Consider the following 15,471-nt stretch of genomic DNA (forward strand, 5'->3'; position numbering starts at 1 on the left):
GTTTTACTTCAAAAGATAAATTAAAGAAATAAAAATGTTTTGCACAGCAAACAACAACAAAAAAGAGTTTATCAAATTGATTTCCCATATAGGGCATTTTTTTAGGTGGAAGAGCTGGACTACATATGCTGAATTACCTGTTTGGTGTTTTGGGGTTTTTTTTTTTTTTTTGGTACTGGGATCAAACTTGAGACCTTGAGCTTGCAACCACTGAGCTAATCCCTGGCCCCTAAATACCTGTTTTAATGATTTTTTTTAAACAGAACAATAATACATAAATACACACAGTGTATGTTATTTCAAGATCATTTAGTTCAGCTATTTGCTCGAGTAAGAGCAGATTATCTTATAAAATCAGCAAACAACCCAAACTCCTTTCATCTAATTGATAAAAAATATGCAAATAAGATATACTGTCTTCTCCTAACCTTACTTTCTTACATTTGAATAAAATTTGTTTTTATAGATTTAAATTGGCATTTCTCATTTAGCCCCCAAGATCTCATAGGAAATGGATATTTATCCCTGTTTTATAGGAAAGAAACTGAGCCTTACCACTGGGACAGAACTGCACAAATGTTCCTGTTCTTTCTGTGGTACTACAACTGGCACTAAGTATAAAGACTGCTTGATTTTCTAATCTGCCAATCAGAACTTAACCATCATAAACTCAAGGAAGAATATCTACAGGGAATTTACACATAGTGTCAGAAGGGAGAAATAGTAATTTCCCTTTCTAACACTGTAAAAAGGAAAGCTGATTATAATTCTTATAATGTCTAATAGGAAATATTCTATTCCTCCTAATGATTTTTGCAGTAGTAAGTTATAAGATGCTAAATTGCCATAGGTATCTTGTACAGGAGAGACTGGGGTGAGGTTCTACATTTGTATCTGAATTTCTGGTTGTTGAGTTTTCCAGGAGTCGTGTATGTAAGTATAATGTCAAGATAGAATAAAGAAGGTCATGCTGGTAGAATTAAAGATACATTTAGTTCTTATCACATAGAAGTGAATCAAACCCATGTTTCTTTTGACTTTTGTTGTTCTGTTTTTACAATTTTGATAATAAAAGTAATATATTGTAAGTTTATAAGTCTTCTTATCTTTTGAATTCCATCTAAACTGCTTTTTGTTCAAGGGGTATATTTTCTCCCACTGGCAAGTTACTTTTTCTTGGGTAATGCAAGGATGTCTAGAGACTAGAAGAAGTTTTTTGTTTTGCTCTAGACAGCTATAGAACTCATTTCCTCTCCCACCTTACGTAACACAGTAAAGGGCTCTTTATGAGATTCAGAAAGAGTAGTGCTCCACTCTGGCTATGATATCATTCTTTATCCATTCACAGAGCCATTTATTGGGTGCTTTCTGAGTTTGGGGCATTATTGTAGGCTTGGGAAGTATATCAATGAATGAAAAACGATAAATTCCTGCTGTCATTGATAGGGCAATATGTTTAAAATAATTAAATCTGAGAGAAAGAGACAGGGCATGCTTGGCATTATTCTTGAAAGTTTTCTGTACGTTTGAATTTTTTGTATGTCTTGGACATTGAACCCATGGCCCTGTTCATGCTAAGTATGTGCTTTACCACTGAGCTACCCCCAACTTTGAAATATCTTAAATATATTACCATTTGAAATTAAGGTACTTGTGCTGTTTCCAAAATTATCATACTTAAAAATGGAATTATTTAAAGTTGTCATATTCTTTATAAATTTTTTTGGAAATGTTTATATTCACTTAACCACCTTTTTGTTTGTTTAGGTAACCTGAATGGTATGAAGAGGAAAGAATGGGAGAACAAGTCAGTAGGAATAGAAGTAGAAAGAAAAACTCAGCACCTTAGTCTTCAAGTACCATTACGATCTCATAGTTCATCTTCTTCCTCAGAAGAAAATAGTAGTTCTAGTGCTGTGCAACCTTTATTGTCAGGTGAAAAGGAAAGTCCCTCGTCTGTAGCTGATGACCGTGTGGTTCAGAAAGAGTTCTTACATGGTAAAAAAAGAGATGATGGCCAAGTAAGGTCAGTAATTCAATTAGATTTAGAAACTTGATCAGATTTTAGGATTATAACTGCTTAAAAAGTGGCAAGAAAAACTTTTCTCTCTACTCCTTCACTTTAGAACATTTTTCTTACACCTGAATGTTTTTTGAAATGTCATATATTCATCGTTGATATAAGAAAAATACAAAAATATAATGAAAACAAATGTTTGTTATCTCACCATTCAGTGAATTACTGTTAACATTTAGTTACTGTCCTAGTGTGGCGAATATTTCTTGATCCTCCTCTCTATACCTTAATGGTAGGCTACTTCCTTCTTTTGAAGCATGTTTGCCTGTTGGCTTGATAGCACCTTTCAAAATTTCCTCCCATCTCCTTGGCTGTTCCTTCTCAGTCTTGACTGCCATGCCCTTTATCTTTCCCTCCTCTTTGTTCCTCTCCTGTTACAGCATGTCATTTGTTAAGTGCTGCTGTACTTCTGTTCTCAAATCTGTACCCTTTTCTCCATTTTATACTATTTCCCTAGGTGGCCCCAAATATCATCTTTAAGTTACATCTTAAAATTCCAGCCAAAACATTTTTCCCTACAAACAGTGGTTCCATCTTAATATTTCCACTTGAATACTTCATATATATATTTTATTCCTGTCATTCTCAAATTTTTCTACCTCAGTAAAAGACACTACTGCATCAGTTGCTGAAATCAGAAATACTGAGGGTGTCTATGACTTCTTTCATTCAGTCACTCTCCTTTAATTAAAGGCCCTTGGTATATTCTGTTGGAGAAATTCTTAGAAGATACAAGATAAAAAAAAAAACCCTTGTAAATTGCACTCGTGTCCATAGATTATGGATACAAGGTTACATACTGGATTCCTTTTAAAATTTATTGTGTTTAAGTCTCCTTAAATTTGTTAGCAACCTGGGATATGAACACATAATGTAGTATTTTGTTATTTTGAATGGATATTATTATAGAATTTTAGATTTTATTTGTAAAATAATAAAAATTACTAAAATTTTATAGATACTTCTTAAATTATACAATTTACTGAAAATAGTAATAGCTTTGTGTTCTGTTTCAGTATTCCTACAGAAATTTCAGGAACTAGTCCTGTGTCACCTAACACTCAGGATAAGTCAGTAGGCCAGTCTCCTCTTAGATCTCCTTTGAAGCGACAAGCCTCTGTATGTTCTACCCGACTTGGAAGCACGAAGAGTCTCACTGCTGCTTTTTATGGGGACAAGCAGCCTGTTGCAGTTGGAGTCCAGTTTAGTAGTGATGTCTCTCGAAGTGATGAGAATGTGCTAGACTCACCAAAGCAGAGGAGAAGTTTTGGTTCATTCCCATACACACCATCAGCAGACTCTAATTCTTTTCATCAGTATCGATCAATGGATTCCAGCATGTCAGTGGCTGATAGTGAAGCCTACTTTTCTGCAGCTGAGGAATTCGAGCCCATTAGCAGTGATGAAGGCCCTGGAACTTACCCTGGTAGGAAGAAGAAGAAAAAGCAAGCACAGCAGATTGACTATAGTAGGGGTTCCATATATCACAGTGTAGAAGGACCACTTACCGCCCATGGAGAAATCATTCCTGATCCCCGAACTCTGCCATTCAAAACTCATCCTTCCCAGGCTTCATTTGTTTCTGCATTAGGTGGAGAAGATGACGTTATAGAACATCTATATATTGTAGAAGGTGAGAAAACAGTAGAGAGTGAACAGATCACTTCTCAGCAACCTGTAATGAATTGTTATCAGACTTACCTTACTCAGTTCCAAGTAATTAACTGGTCAGTTAAACACCCAACCAATAAAAGAACCTCTAAGTCCTCATTGCATCGCCCTCTTGATCTGGATACACCAACCAGTGAAGAAAGTTCATCATCCTTTGAACAACTTTCTGTTCCAACATTTAAGGTATAAACCAAATCATTAGTTTTCATTGGCATATTAGAAAAGTAGATTTTTTTTTATTTTCTTAATTTTTAAATTAGTTATGATTAGTAGATTTTAAGAAGTTATTTTCCTGACTATTCAGTCATTTCAGCTACTTTTTAAAAATGCAGAGTTTCTGTAGTCGTGGCTTCATATACCAGTTAGGTCTCAAGGTTATTGATGAGTTTTATAAAATATAAGCAGATTAATTTGAGGAAAGGTGATTATGTTAATCTAGTAAATTAATACATAGTCTATGTCTGCATTTTACGGTACTCTTCAGATTAGGATCAAGTCTGTCTCTGAATTTATATTTTCTGTATCTTAAAAATAAGATTTTAGAATTGATTTTAATAGTGTTTCTACTAATCTCTAATCTAGACAAATCTAGCTTTACTCACTTGACATTTGAGATTTTTTTGAATATGGTATGAATGATATTGCTGTTCATTTCTATACTGTATATCATAAATGACTTTTTAAGAAAAGATGAAGACACCTGAAAATAAATTTAATGGTTCTAGTCAACATGAAAACTATATTTTTAAAAATTATAAGAGAAAATTTTAAGATATTAATGACTAAAGTGAAGTATATAAAGTTGTAACGAACTGATTCTTTTCTTCAAGTATTGGTTTTAATTTGTTCAGACATTCTCAGTTCAGATTAATTACATTCTGCTGTGTAACAGGTATTTGATGTACACTGGTGGGGGAAGCAGACATGGAGCTTATAGTTTATAGGTGGGAGGCAGGCAATTAATAGATAAACAGATAAGTAAATGGTTTAAAATTGAGAAAGATCTTATGTAGACAATGAAAGATGCTAGAATACACAATAATGATTTAGAGCTACCTAGATTATATTGACATAAAAAAATCTGTCCGAGGAGGTAATACTTAAACTGAAAAACCAAAGATGAGGAATTGAGGATTGGGGTTACCTCAGGACACTACATTTCAGGCAGAGGGGGACACCTACAGTGAGAAAGAGGTCATTGAGAGGGGAGAAGTAGCAAGTAGGGACACATAAACAAGGGTAAGATTATTCAATATTTACAGACTATGGCATCAAATGTTATTTGCATTGGAAAACTCTTGAGATCATAAGGAAATATAATGTAAATTCAACTACTTGGACTACTAAATGGAATTGAATTGTCATTAAGAGAGAAAACAGGGTAATGACTTATTAGGCTGTTGCAGTGATCTTTATCAGAGATGAAAGAGACTTGGATTTAAAATGTACTGGTAACGATGGAAATGTTATAATGGAGTTGTCCTTACAGAGATATATAGGCATTTGAGTAATAACTATATAATGAGTATTGAATAAGTATTTCAATAAGTATATATTGAGTATTGAAATAAACATTAGTGACAAATGCAGAGTTTTAGTTTTAAGTTTCTGCCCGTTTCTTATCTTGTCTAAGATAAATTTCCCATGCTAGGATTTCAAAATTTTTTTTATTCATGTAGAAATATGCTGGTATATGAATTTTCTGTATAGAATTGAATTGTACTTGCTATGCACAATAGTAACTCAGAGAATAGAATTATTTCTATATTTTAAGAAATATTTCTAGTTTTATCAGGTAGTCAAATCTCTGGAGAAGATGGATCAAGGAATTCATGTCGTTAGACAACTTCAAAGACAGAATATAGGAGACAGGAAAATTTTTTTCAATAAATATAAATAAGCAACTAGGATTTTCAAGGGTTCAGTTTGGTTTGTTAGGCTTATCTATCACTTTACTTTTATGAATATAAAATACAAATCTAGTTTTTCCTACAATTTAATGTTTCTCTGGGTCTCTTTCACTTAAAAGTTGATTGTGGTGGGAAAAGACTAACATTAGCTCTCACAGACTCTAGAGGAAAGACATTTGAAATATTTACTTCATTTGTAGTCTTTTACTCTTGTGGCTGAACCATCACAACCCTACTCTGTCATTTATTTGGATAAAAAGAAAATGAAATTATCAATTAAATATTTTCTGTGATTTTTCTCAATTTGTATAGTAAATATTTATCCTTACTATATCAAAATTTTATTTAACAAGGAAATGTGTATATTCACGAAGACTTGTTGAGAGCATAAAATTAAATAATATTAAAATTATAAACTAAGTAATATTTTCTATTATTTTAGGTTATAAAACAGGGGCTTACAGCTAATTCTTTGCTAGACAGAGGCATGCAACTTTCAGGATCCACTTCAAAGTAAGTGAAAATTGTGTATTTTTAAAGTTTGCAGGCAGTCTTGATTATAAGCTTAAGTTTATAAGCTTAAGTTTATTCTGAGTAATAACTTCTTCATTTGAGTATGGGCCTCGTTTTAAGACTAAATTTTACAAAATAATTTAGCCCTTTTGTCTTTCATGACTTTGGCTACATAAGCAGTGAGTAGCATTTCTAATAAAAATGCTATGAAAGCCATAACTTGACACATCAAAATTTGGGACTCATAAGTATTTAATGTTGTATTTTTATTATTTTAGAACAGGTATATAAAGTAAATATGTTAAACATTTTTTCTCCTTTCATATATTAGCCATTTTTGACCAGTTTACATTTTAGTACCTCATTTGGCCTCTCTTTGAAAATATTTGGGACATGAAATATCAAGCCTAATTCTATGAAATTTTTCACTGAAATAAATGCAGTCTGAATGTTGACTCATCTTGAGAAAGTTCAGCTTTTATACTTGTTTGTGGTATTTTTATAACATATACTTTGCTTGTTAAATTGTGTAGTACCCCTTATACTCCCCTGGAAAAAAAAATCGTTGATAACACAGATGATGAGACATTCACAGACGAATGGGCCCTAGACCAGCCAGTCACTCAGACCAGGACAACAGCCATAGTTGAAGTAAAAGGAACTGTTGATATTGTACTGACTCCACTGGTGGCTGAAGCTTTGGACAGGTAGTAATGTCTAAAAGTATAGTTATTACTTTATAAAATGATGTGTGATACGATAAGTTCATTTGATAATTGTTCATTGAGAAGAGGATGATGATAGCTATTTTGATTGAGTAAAAATGGGCATATGTTTAGTAAGGTCTGTGTTTCATTTGTTACTTTCTCATTCTCAATAATTATTTTGCAATATTACAATAATTGTATTGCAATATATTTTATATTTTTTTACATTTGGAGCTAATAAGCATAAAATAAGTACTCAGGGACTAATTATTGTTTCATATTCTCACTAGTTAATGAAGGGTTAAAGAGAAATAATAGATACTCTGTCCTATAGGATGCCAATAGTCTATCTAGGAAAATAAACCAAATATGAATAAAATCCAGAATGGAACACAGTGGAAAGCAAAATTGTGTAGAAAACCCTAAGTGCTAAAGGGGTTCAGTGGGGACCAATTTCATGAAAATCTTTCTTTTACTGCAAAGGTACAAAGTTTTTTATGATAGCTTTTTAAGATTTTTATGTATGTAGATGAAGACTATAGGAAATTATCTTTGGGAGATTTTTGAAGGAAAGATCCACCAATTTAAAAAAATCAACTCAAAATGAATGAAAGACTTAAATGTGAGACCTGATACTGTGAAACTGCTAAAAGAAAGCATAGGGTTGATACTTAAGGACACTAGAATGGTTAAGCAAGGATTTTTTTTTTTTGTACAAGACCCTAAGGACAGCAAACAAAAGCAAAAATACACAAATGAGATTATATCAAGTTAAAAACTTCTGCACAGTAAAGAAAAGATTTATCAGAGTGAAGGGACAACCTACAGAATAGGAGTAAATGTTTCTAAACTATATATCTGACAAAGGGTCGATACCTAGAATATACAAGGAACTCAACGCAACAGAAAAAAATAACCCAGTTGAATAATGGACAGTAGACCTAAATAGACATTTCTTTAAAAAAGACGTACAAATGACGAACAGGTATATGAAAAAATGCTCAACATCATTAATCATCAGAGAAATGCAAATCAAAACCCACAGTGAGATGTTGCCTCAGTCCAATAAGAATGACTATTATCTAAAAGACAAAAGATAACAAATGCTAACAAAAATGTGGAAAAAGAGAATTTGTGTACATGGTTGGTGAACATGTAAGTTAGTACAGCCATTGTGGAAAACAATAGGGACTTTTCTTAAAAATAGAGAAGGTAACGTCTCTTCAGTATGTTGAAGAGACATCTTCACTCCCATGTTTCTTGCAGCATTATTCATCATAGACATGCAATTAACCTAAGTGTCCATCAGATGATGAATGAATAAGGAAAATGTGATACATGTACACAATGGAATGCTCTTCACCTACAGGAAAGAAAGAAATCACTGGGCATGATGGTGCATACCTGTAATCACAGCTGCTCAGGAGCCTGAGACAGGAGGCTTACAAGTTCAAGGCCAGCCTGGAAAACTTGAAAAATCCTGCCATAAGATAAAACAAAAAGAAAAAAGCAACACACACACACACACACACTCACACACACTCTGAAAAGAATGGCGTCCGGTCAGTTCTGACAATGCAGATGGAGCTATAGGTTATTAAGTGAAATAAGCCAGGCAAGAAGACAAGTACCATATAATCATACTCACATGTGGAATCTAAAAAAGTTGATCTCATAGAAATTGAGGATACCAGAGATGAAGGGAGAGTAGAAGAGGTGAAAAGATGGGGAAAGGTTGATGAGTGAATGCTAATTTATAGTTAGATAGGAGCAAGAAGTTCTGGTGTACTACTAAATAGTGCAGTGACTATAGATAACAGAGGAAAGGATTTAAAAGTTTTTCACCATAGAGAAATGATAAATGTTGGAGGAGATAAATATATTTAATATGATTTTTAAGTTACTGTATGTAGTATACATATCAAGATATTAGGTGACTGCTAATATGTAATGTCTTTATGCTTTTATGTATTGGTTTAAACATTTTTTAAAAAAGAATAAATGAATAAAAATGCTAAGGTGGAAGCTTCTAGAAAAAAATATAGAGATTTATTTCCAGGGAGAAAAAATAAGAAAGACCTTATCCAATCTAAAATGCTTTATCTTGAAGTAAAGGTAGTAATGGGGGTAAAAATCTCAGAAATGTTTTCTTTGTATAATTTCTAAAAATGTATTTTTGTTATTCTCATTTCAGTATTGAAGAATTGTTATAAATATTTAAGTGTGCTACATTTCACTGATATGTTTACATAAACTAAGTCATAGAATTAAATGATATTTAAAATTTCCTTTTACTTTTTTTCTTTCCTCAGATATATTGAAGCAGTGGTTCACTGTGCTAGTACTCGACATCCAGCTGCAATTGTAGATGATCTTCACACCAAAGTCCTAAGGGAAGCTGTCCAAAATAGCAAGACTACCTTCTCAGAAAATGTGAGAACGTTTTAGTCGATGGGTATAGCAAATGGAGTATAATGTGAATGTATCCAAATCACATTAGAAGTTATATTGGAATACATGGACATGTTCCAAAAGCCTACATGTGTCCTTAGCTCTATAAAGACAGCATGTATTACCATACAGTCAAGTCACTAGGGAAAATATTTATTTAAAAGTTTGTAGCTGTCTTTTTTCTTTAATTTGTCAGTAGCTTAGTTCCAAGGCTTTTCTAAAGAGCTTTGGCCCCAACTGAATATATATTCTTTAGCACTAGTACCTTAATTTTTTTAAGAAGCAAAGATACTTAATTTTTTAAACTTTCCTCTGTATTAGATGACTTTTACCTTAATACTGTTTTGAGATTATTCTTGTTCACTTCAATGAATCAAATCACTGCCTCCTATTGTTATGATATTCCACTAATGCTGTGCTTCAAGTCATGTAGCCAGTTGCTTAACAGTCACATATATTGCTAGTCCTCTTCTGGTGATCTTTATTTGACTTTCAAATGTATCTGTATCATATTTCTTTTAGGGACCACAGGATAAGTGAAAGTGAAGCTTATTATTCTTAGTGATAGGCAGTTAAAATAGAAGAGCATGAAAAAAATAAATCAGACACACAAACTTGAATATTTCATGGTTTTTACTATTGAGAACCAAAATATAAATAAGCAGTAAAATAAAATATAGATAATGGAAAATAGATCTTTTGCAAAAGCGAAGGAGATCAAGAGATGGATGGAGAAGGGTAGGAAAGGGAGGGAATGACAAAAGAAATAAGATGTGTTATATACATGCACCAACTCCCCATGAGGAATATAATCATTTGTACTGCAAACACACAGTTATAAAAGAAAACTAAAGAAAAAATTTTGGAATGATTCCCTAGCTGTTGAATAGCCACCCATCAGAAACCAAATCTTCCTTCAGGTATCTTCCTGAGAGTTAAAGGCATTGATTTACAGTGATGTGTGCATACCCATGTTATAGCAGCACAATTCATAATAGCTAAATCTTAGAAGCTGCCTAAATGTCTATCAGCAGATGAATGGATAAAGAAATGAAGTAGAGGTGAAGTAGATGTTTGAGTGCAGTGTTAGTGGTGTACTACTGTGCCATAAAGAAGGATAAACTTGAATCATTTGTAGAAAAATGGATGCATCTTGAGATTATAGTGTTAAGTGAGGTAAATCAGACATACAAACTTAAATATTGAATGATTTCTCTTAGATGAGAAACGGAATATGTAAACAAAGTGAAAAATAAAAGATAGACAATAGAAATAAAAAATAATTCAAAAGAAAAAGTAAAGTTTTGTGATCCTAAAAAATCACAACCTATAATTAGTTATACTTTCTTTGTGTGTGTGTGTGTGTATATATATATATATATATATATATATGTGTGTGTGTGTGTATGTATATGCGAGTGATTTTTTTCTTAAACCTATGGTTGCTGATCTATTTCCTACCTTGATCTTTTTCCTACCTCCAAACTAAGGTTGGAATTATAAGATGTGATATTAAACCACATGGCAGCTGGCAGTTAGTGAGCATGAAATAGGGAATAGACAAACTGATGTTGTGGATTATGTGGAAATTATAAAAGACCTATGAAATTACACTACTTTCAATCCTTTCAGTTATCTTCCAAACAAGATGTGCGAGGAACCAAAACTGAGCACCCTACAATAGGAATGACTAACCAAGGACAGGCTCAGACAAATCTTACAATGAAGCAAGATAATGTAACAATTAAAGGTCTTCAAGCTAATGTTAGCATACCAAAGGTAAAAATTTAATATTTTAAAATATTTTTCTTGAAAGAGGACAGCATTCTGGTGGTTTTTATCCTTTGCATTTCCCAAAGTCAATGGTAGTGAAACAGCTTATAATATCAAAAAATATATTTCATTCCCTTGATGATCTAATATAGATTTGATATCTTGTAAGCCGTTTACACAGAATATTGGCCACTCTTTAGTAAAATGTTCCATATTTCATCTAGTAAATTTAATTATGATTATTTTATGAGAATCTTCATAAGCTTTATTATCCTGAGATACATAGATAGGCCATTCTTAGTAGTAGCTTTTCATTTTATATGTATTTTATGTTTAAGTGATACCTTTTCACTTTTCAAATCTGAACTGTGTGATATTTTGTGTGTTAGGTAAACTTATGTTTATTACAAGCCTCAGTAGAAGAATCTCCAACTACAGCTCCTACTAGAAGTGTGACTCATGTTTCCCTAGTAGCTTTGTGTTTTGACAGAATTGCTACACAAGTTCGTATGAACAGGTAAGAAAGATTTTATGAGTTTGAGTACAGTTATTTTGCTGGATGTAAAAGCAAGCCTTGATTACCGTTTAATGCATTTCTGAGAATTGAAATATCAAAACTCAAAACTGGTTTTGGAATTACTTATAGATTAGTAAAGTATATTTTTGGAAGTTTGCATTTTTTATTCATATTATTTTCAGTAAACAATAATTTGTTGTCTATATCAGTTCAGTTAAAATAGTGGAGTGCTTTTAAAAAAAGTAAACCATTTAAGAGTTTTGGGCATGGTGGCACACACCTGTAATCCCAGCACTCTGGGATGCAGAGGCAGGAGGATTGCAAGTTTGAGCCCAGCCTGACTTAGGGAAACTTAGTGAGACTAATTACGTGGGACCCTGACTGAAGATTAATAAAAATAAAAAGGGCTAGAGAAGTAGCTCAGTACAAAGGCTCTGACTTTAATCTCCAGTACTGGGGAGGGATGGAGGGAGTAAACCATTTAGTTAAGTGTTTTTATTGAATGATATTATGTAAACATTAAGCATTATGTCCTTTTTCTTTCTTAATTAAGAGGTGTGGTTGAAGAGACTTCAAATAATGCAGATCCTAGTAAAACATCAAATTTTGATAGATACGTTCATGCCACTAAGATGCAGCCTCAGTCATCTGGATCTCTCAGGTCGAATGCTGGAGCAGAAAAAGGCAAAGAAATTGCTGCCAAGTTAAATATTCATCGAGTTCATGGGCAACTTAGGGGTCTTGATACAACAGGTAGAGTTGTAGAGCAAATAAGATTTTCTTTTGCATGTATAAATATAAGAAGAATTTGCAGAAGGGAACATTATTTTTTCTTTTGAATATTTGCTACAATTTGAAAGGGAAAATAGAGTTGTTATACACCATTTCAATATTTTGACAACTTACTGCATTTTCTCATTTTAGAGATTTTAAATGACCACACATTATCAGATTCAATCCAGAAAAAAATTATATTTTGTTTGTTTTGTTTTGTTTGTATTGATTGCTATTTTAAAATCTCTTGTGGGACAGGTGACCAATCCTGAATGAACAAGTGCAGTCCTTGAATTTATTCACTGTATTCTGTAACTTTGAAGGTTTCATAGTTCCTGTCTGCATTCTGGGTCTATGTAATTGCTACAACTTTCTTAAACTTATTTTCACCATCCTTGTGAAGAAAGACTGAGAATGTCAGAAGACTTTTCCTAAATACCTGTGATTTGTAGGCCTAAAACTGATGTAAAATATGATGCTCTGTATTTTGCACCAGTAACCAGCTTGGTTTTTTTTGCTACCAGGGATTGAACTGGGGTCCTTGCACTTGTGAGGCAAGTGGCAGAACCACTGAGTTTAATCCCTGGCCCAACCAGAGAATTGTACAGACTGTAAAAGCAATACCTTATATCTATAATTTTGAGATTTATTATCCAGAAAAAAATGTTCATCAAAGACAAAATTCCCAATGAAATTCCAAGGTGATCTTTTGTGTACAAATGCAGGAAAACATGTATATGTTTTACATTTACATTAGTTATCTGTCAAAGGATATTCAACAATCTCATGACATTTGTTATCCAGAGGGAGGTGAAGTAGATGTTTGAGTGCAGTGTTAGGGACTTTTCATTGTATTCTTTTTCATAATTTTTGGAACTTTATATATGTGAGTGTATTACCTCATCAAGAAATTTTAATGAAATTCAAGTTAAATCCTCACCTTATAACCGGACAACAGAATGAGTTCATGAAACTAAAGACAAATATAAGTAGTTGAATAATAAGAAAATGTAGGTGAATATTTTCTGAACAAGGAAGGTTTCCTAATCATAAATGTAAAGAATGGTATTTCTATATAATGAAATAATTTATAGATATTAAAATGGTACCTTTGAAGAACTTTCAGTGACCTGAGAAATATATCTTGGTTTCCTTGTTACATGGAAAGTGGGAACCAAAACAGGGTTTGCAAAATGATATCTAAGAAGCTAGAAGGCATTTTACTTCAAATGTAAATAAGTTTGGGTGGATATATTTATATATTTTTATATCCTTTTTGCTTGCCTGTATTCACTAGCTGTAATCAGCAAAAGAAATGAAAATATATAAGGTAAAATAAAAATTCTGAAGCACTCAGGATGTTCTCATATTGCATCTGTAAGCAGTGGAATCATGGCAATACCTCTGATAAGTTGTAGTTACATAAAATGTACCAGCGTACCTCAGTCTTTCTAAAAGCTGTAATTTTCCTAGAAAATAATTTTTCCTAAGGCCAGATAATTAAAATTTTCTTTGTCTTGTATAATAATGAAAAGTATTTTAAACCTGTTGATCATGAAGCTGAATTGTTTAGAATCTTACTAATTTTATATTTTTAGTGTACCATGTATCTTTCAGAAACAATTTGATACTATCTTTGGGCAATTATTTGTAAATTATGGAATCTTCTCTTATTCCTTTGAGGTAGCATTATTTTAGAAGTTCTTTCATTTGTTTATTTTTTATCTCTTTGACAAAATACTAAGATATCTTTTTCAGACAACCTCTGTGGGAAATACTTTTTTAAAAACTAGTAATATCTCTCTTTAAAGTACTCCCTTTTAACTCTTTTGTCAGTAGATATTGGAACCTGTGCCATCACTGCTATTCCTTTTGAGAAGTCCAAAGTTTTATTTACACTTGAAGAACTGGATGAATTCACTTTTGTAGATGAAACAGATCAGCAAACTATTCCAGATGTAACTCGAATAGGTCCCAGCCAAGAAAAGTGGGGTTGGATAATGTTTGAATGTGGACTTGAAAATTTAACCATAAAAGGTAAGGTTTTTTTCTGATTCTGATTAAGTGGGGGACAACTTGGCCCCACATTGCTGAAATGTTTGGAACAATTATTTTTTATTAACTTACATAATAAAGCTGAAAATGTGGTTCCTGGGATTATTTACCGGGATGGATGCCCCATCCTGGTTGCACAAATGGAGCTTTGCCTCAAATGTGTATTTCAGATTTGAGCAGAGCTTCCAGACATAACAAACCTCAATTCCTGAACAAAGCAATCTGGGATTGAGAAAAAATTCCCAAGTAATAAAATATAAAGCCACGAGATTTTTGAAAGTTTGGGTAGTTGAAAACTGGATCTTTGTACTTCACCATATAGTATGTAAATATTATGAATTTCGTATGCTGACTTAGAATTATATTTGGTTCTAGGAAAGAAGCTACAAAAAAAAAAAGTGAAAATAGGAGAAAAATGGAAACCAAGTTTTTGTACATAGGGAGGGGAGGTGGCTTGGAGGATGGGATAAAATAAAATTTATAAAAGAATAAAAAGGTTGGGGATGTATAAAGAGAATTATATTTGGTTCTAATATGTTATTGAACAATAGTTTAAAGTAGGAAGGTTGCATTGTGTATATCTAAGGTCTGATTCACAATATATAGTGAATGTTTAAAATTTTTAAATTTATTACAGTGAAAGACACATTGCCATGGATTCCCCCCTCAAAATGTTTCCTCTTGCTTTAAACACATTTATCTCATTGTTCTTGCCACTTTCTGAAGCAGTTATGGAAGTCCGCTTTTGTTTTTTGACAAGGTATGATAAAAAAATACAGTGATTGCCGCTGCTGAGTGCCATTCAACAGAAAGGCAGGCTCATAAAAACAATACTATGTGTCTTTAACCACCTTAATCACTGGACCTGGCACCATATGACTTCTGGCTCTTCCCCAAAGTCAAAATGAGCATGAAAAGTAAACAATTTGAAGCTATTCAGGACATCAAAACATCCATGACAGAGCAACTAATCCCACTCAAGAAAGTGGACTACCAGAACTGCTTCAGGATGTGGCAAGAACA

The 15,471-nt window shown here is 32.7% G+C and overlaps 1 protein-coding gene across 11 annotated transcripts in view; it reads left to right on the forward strand.

Annotated features, from left to right (window-relative positions):
* Positions 1-15,471, forward strand: part of Bltp1 (bridge-like lipid transfer protein family member 1) — a 241,252-nt gene that overhangs the window by 123,579 nt on the left and 102,202 nt on the right. For 9 of the 11 annotated variants that reach the window (XM_021236449.2, XM_021236454.2, XM_021236453.2 and 6 more), the window contains exons 28-36: positions 1,768-2,026; positions 3,094-3,931; positions 6,101-6,171; positions 6,705-6,878; positions 9,191-9,311; positions 10,962-11,108; positions 11,492-11,619; positions 12,173-12,372; positions 14,230-14,430. In XM_021236449.2, the coding sequence (XP_021092108.2) occupies positions 1,768-2,026; positions 3,094-3,931; positions 6,101-6,171; positions 6,705-6,878; positions 9,191-9,311; positions 10,962-11,108; positions 11,492-11,619; positions 12,173-12,372; positions 14,230-14,430 (2,139 nt within the window). The remainder of the gene's footprint in view (positions 1-1,767; positions 2,027-3,093; positions 3,932-6,100; positions 6,172-6,704; positions 6,879-9,190; positions 9,312-10,961; positions 11,109-11,491; positions 11,620-12,172; positions 12,373-14,229; positions 14,431-15,471) is intronic. The other 2 variants (XM_021236450.2, XM_087193260.1) reach the window with 1 other exon arrangement.

This window comes from Heterocephalus glaber, unplaced genomic scaffold (genome assembly GCF_053883595.1).
Source record: "Heterocephalus glaber isolate CG9 unplaced genomic scaffold, H.glaber_assembly_v1.0 deba00001586, whole genome shotgun sequence".
Classification (NCBI taxonomy): domain Eukaryota; kingdom Metazoa; phylum Chordata; class Mammalia; order Rodentia; family Bathyergidae; genus Heterocephalus; species Heterocephalus glaber.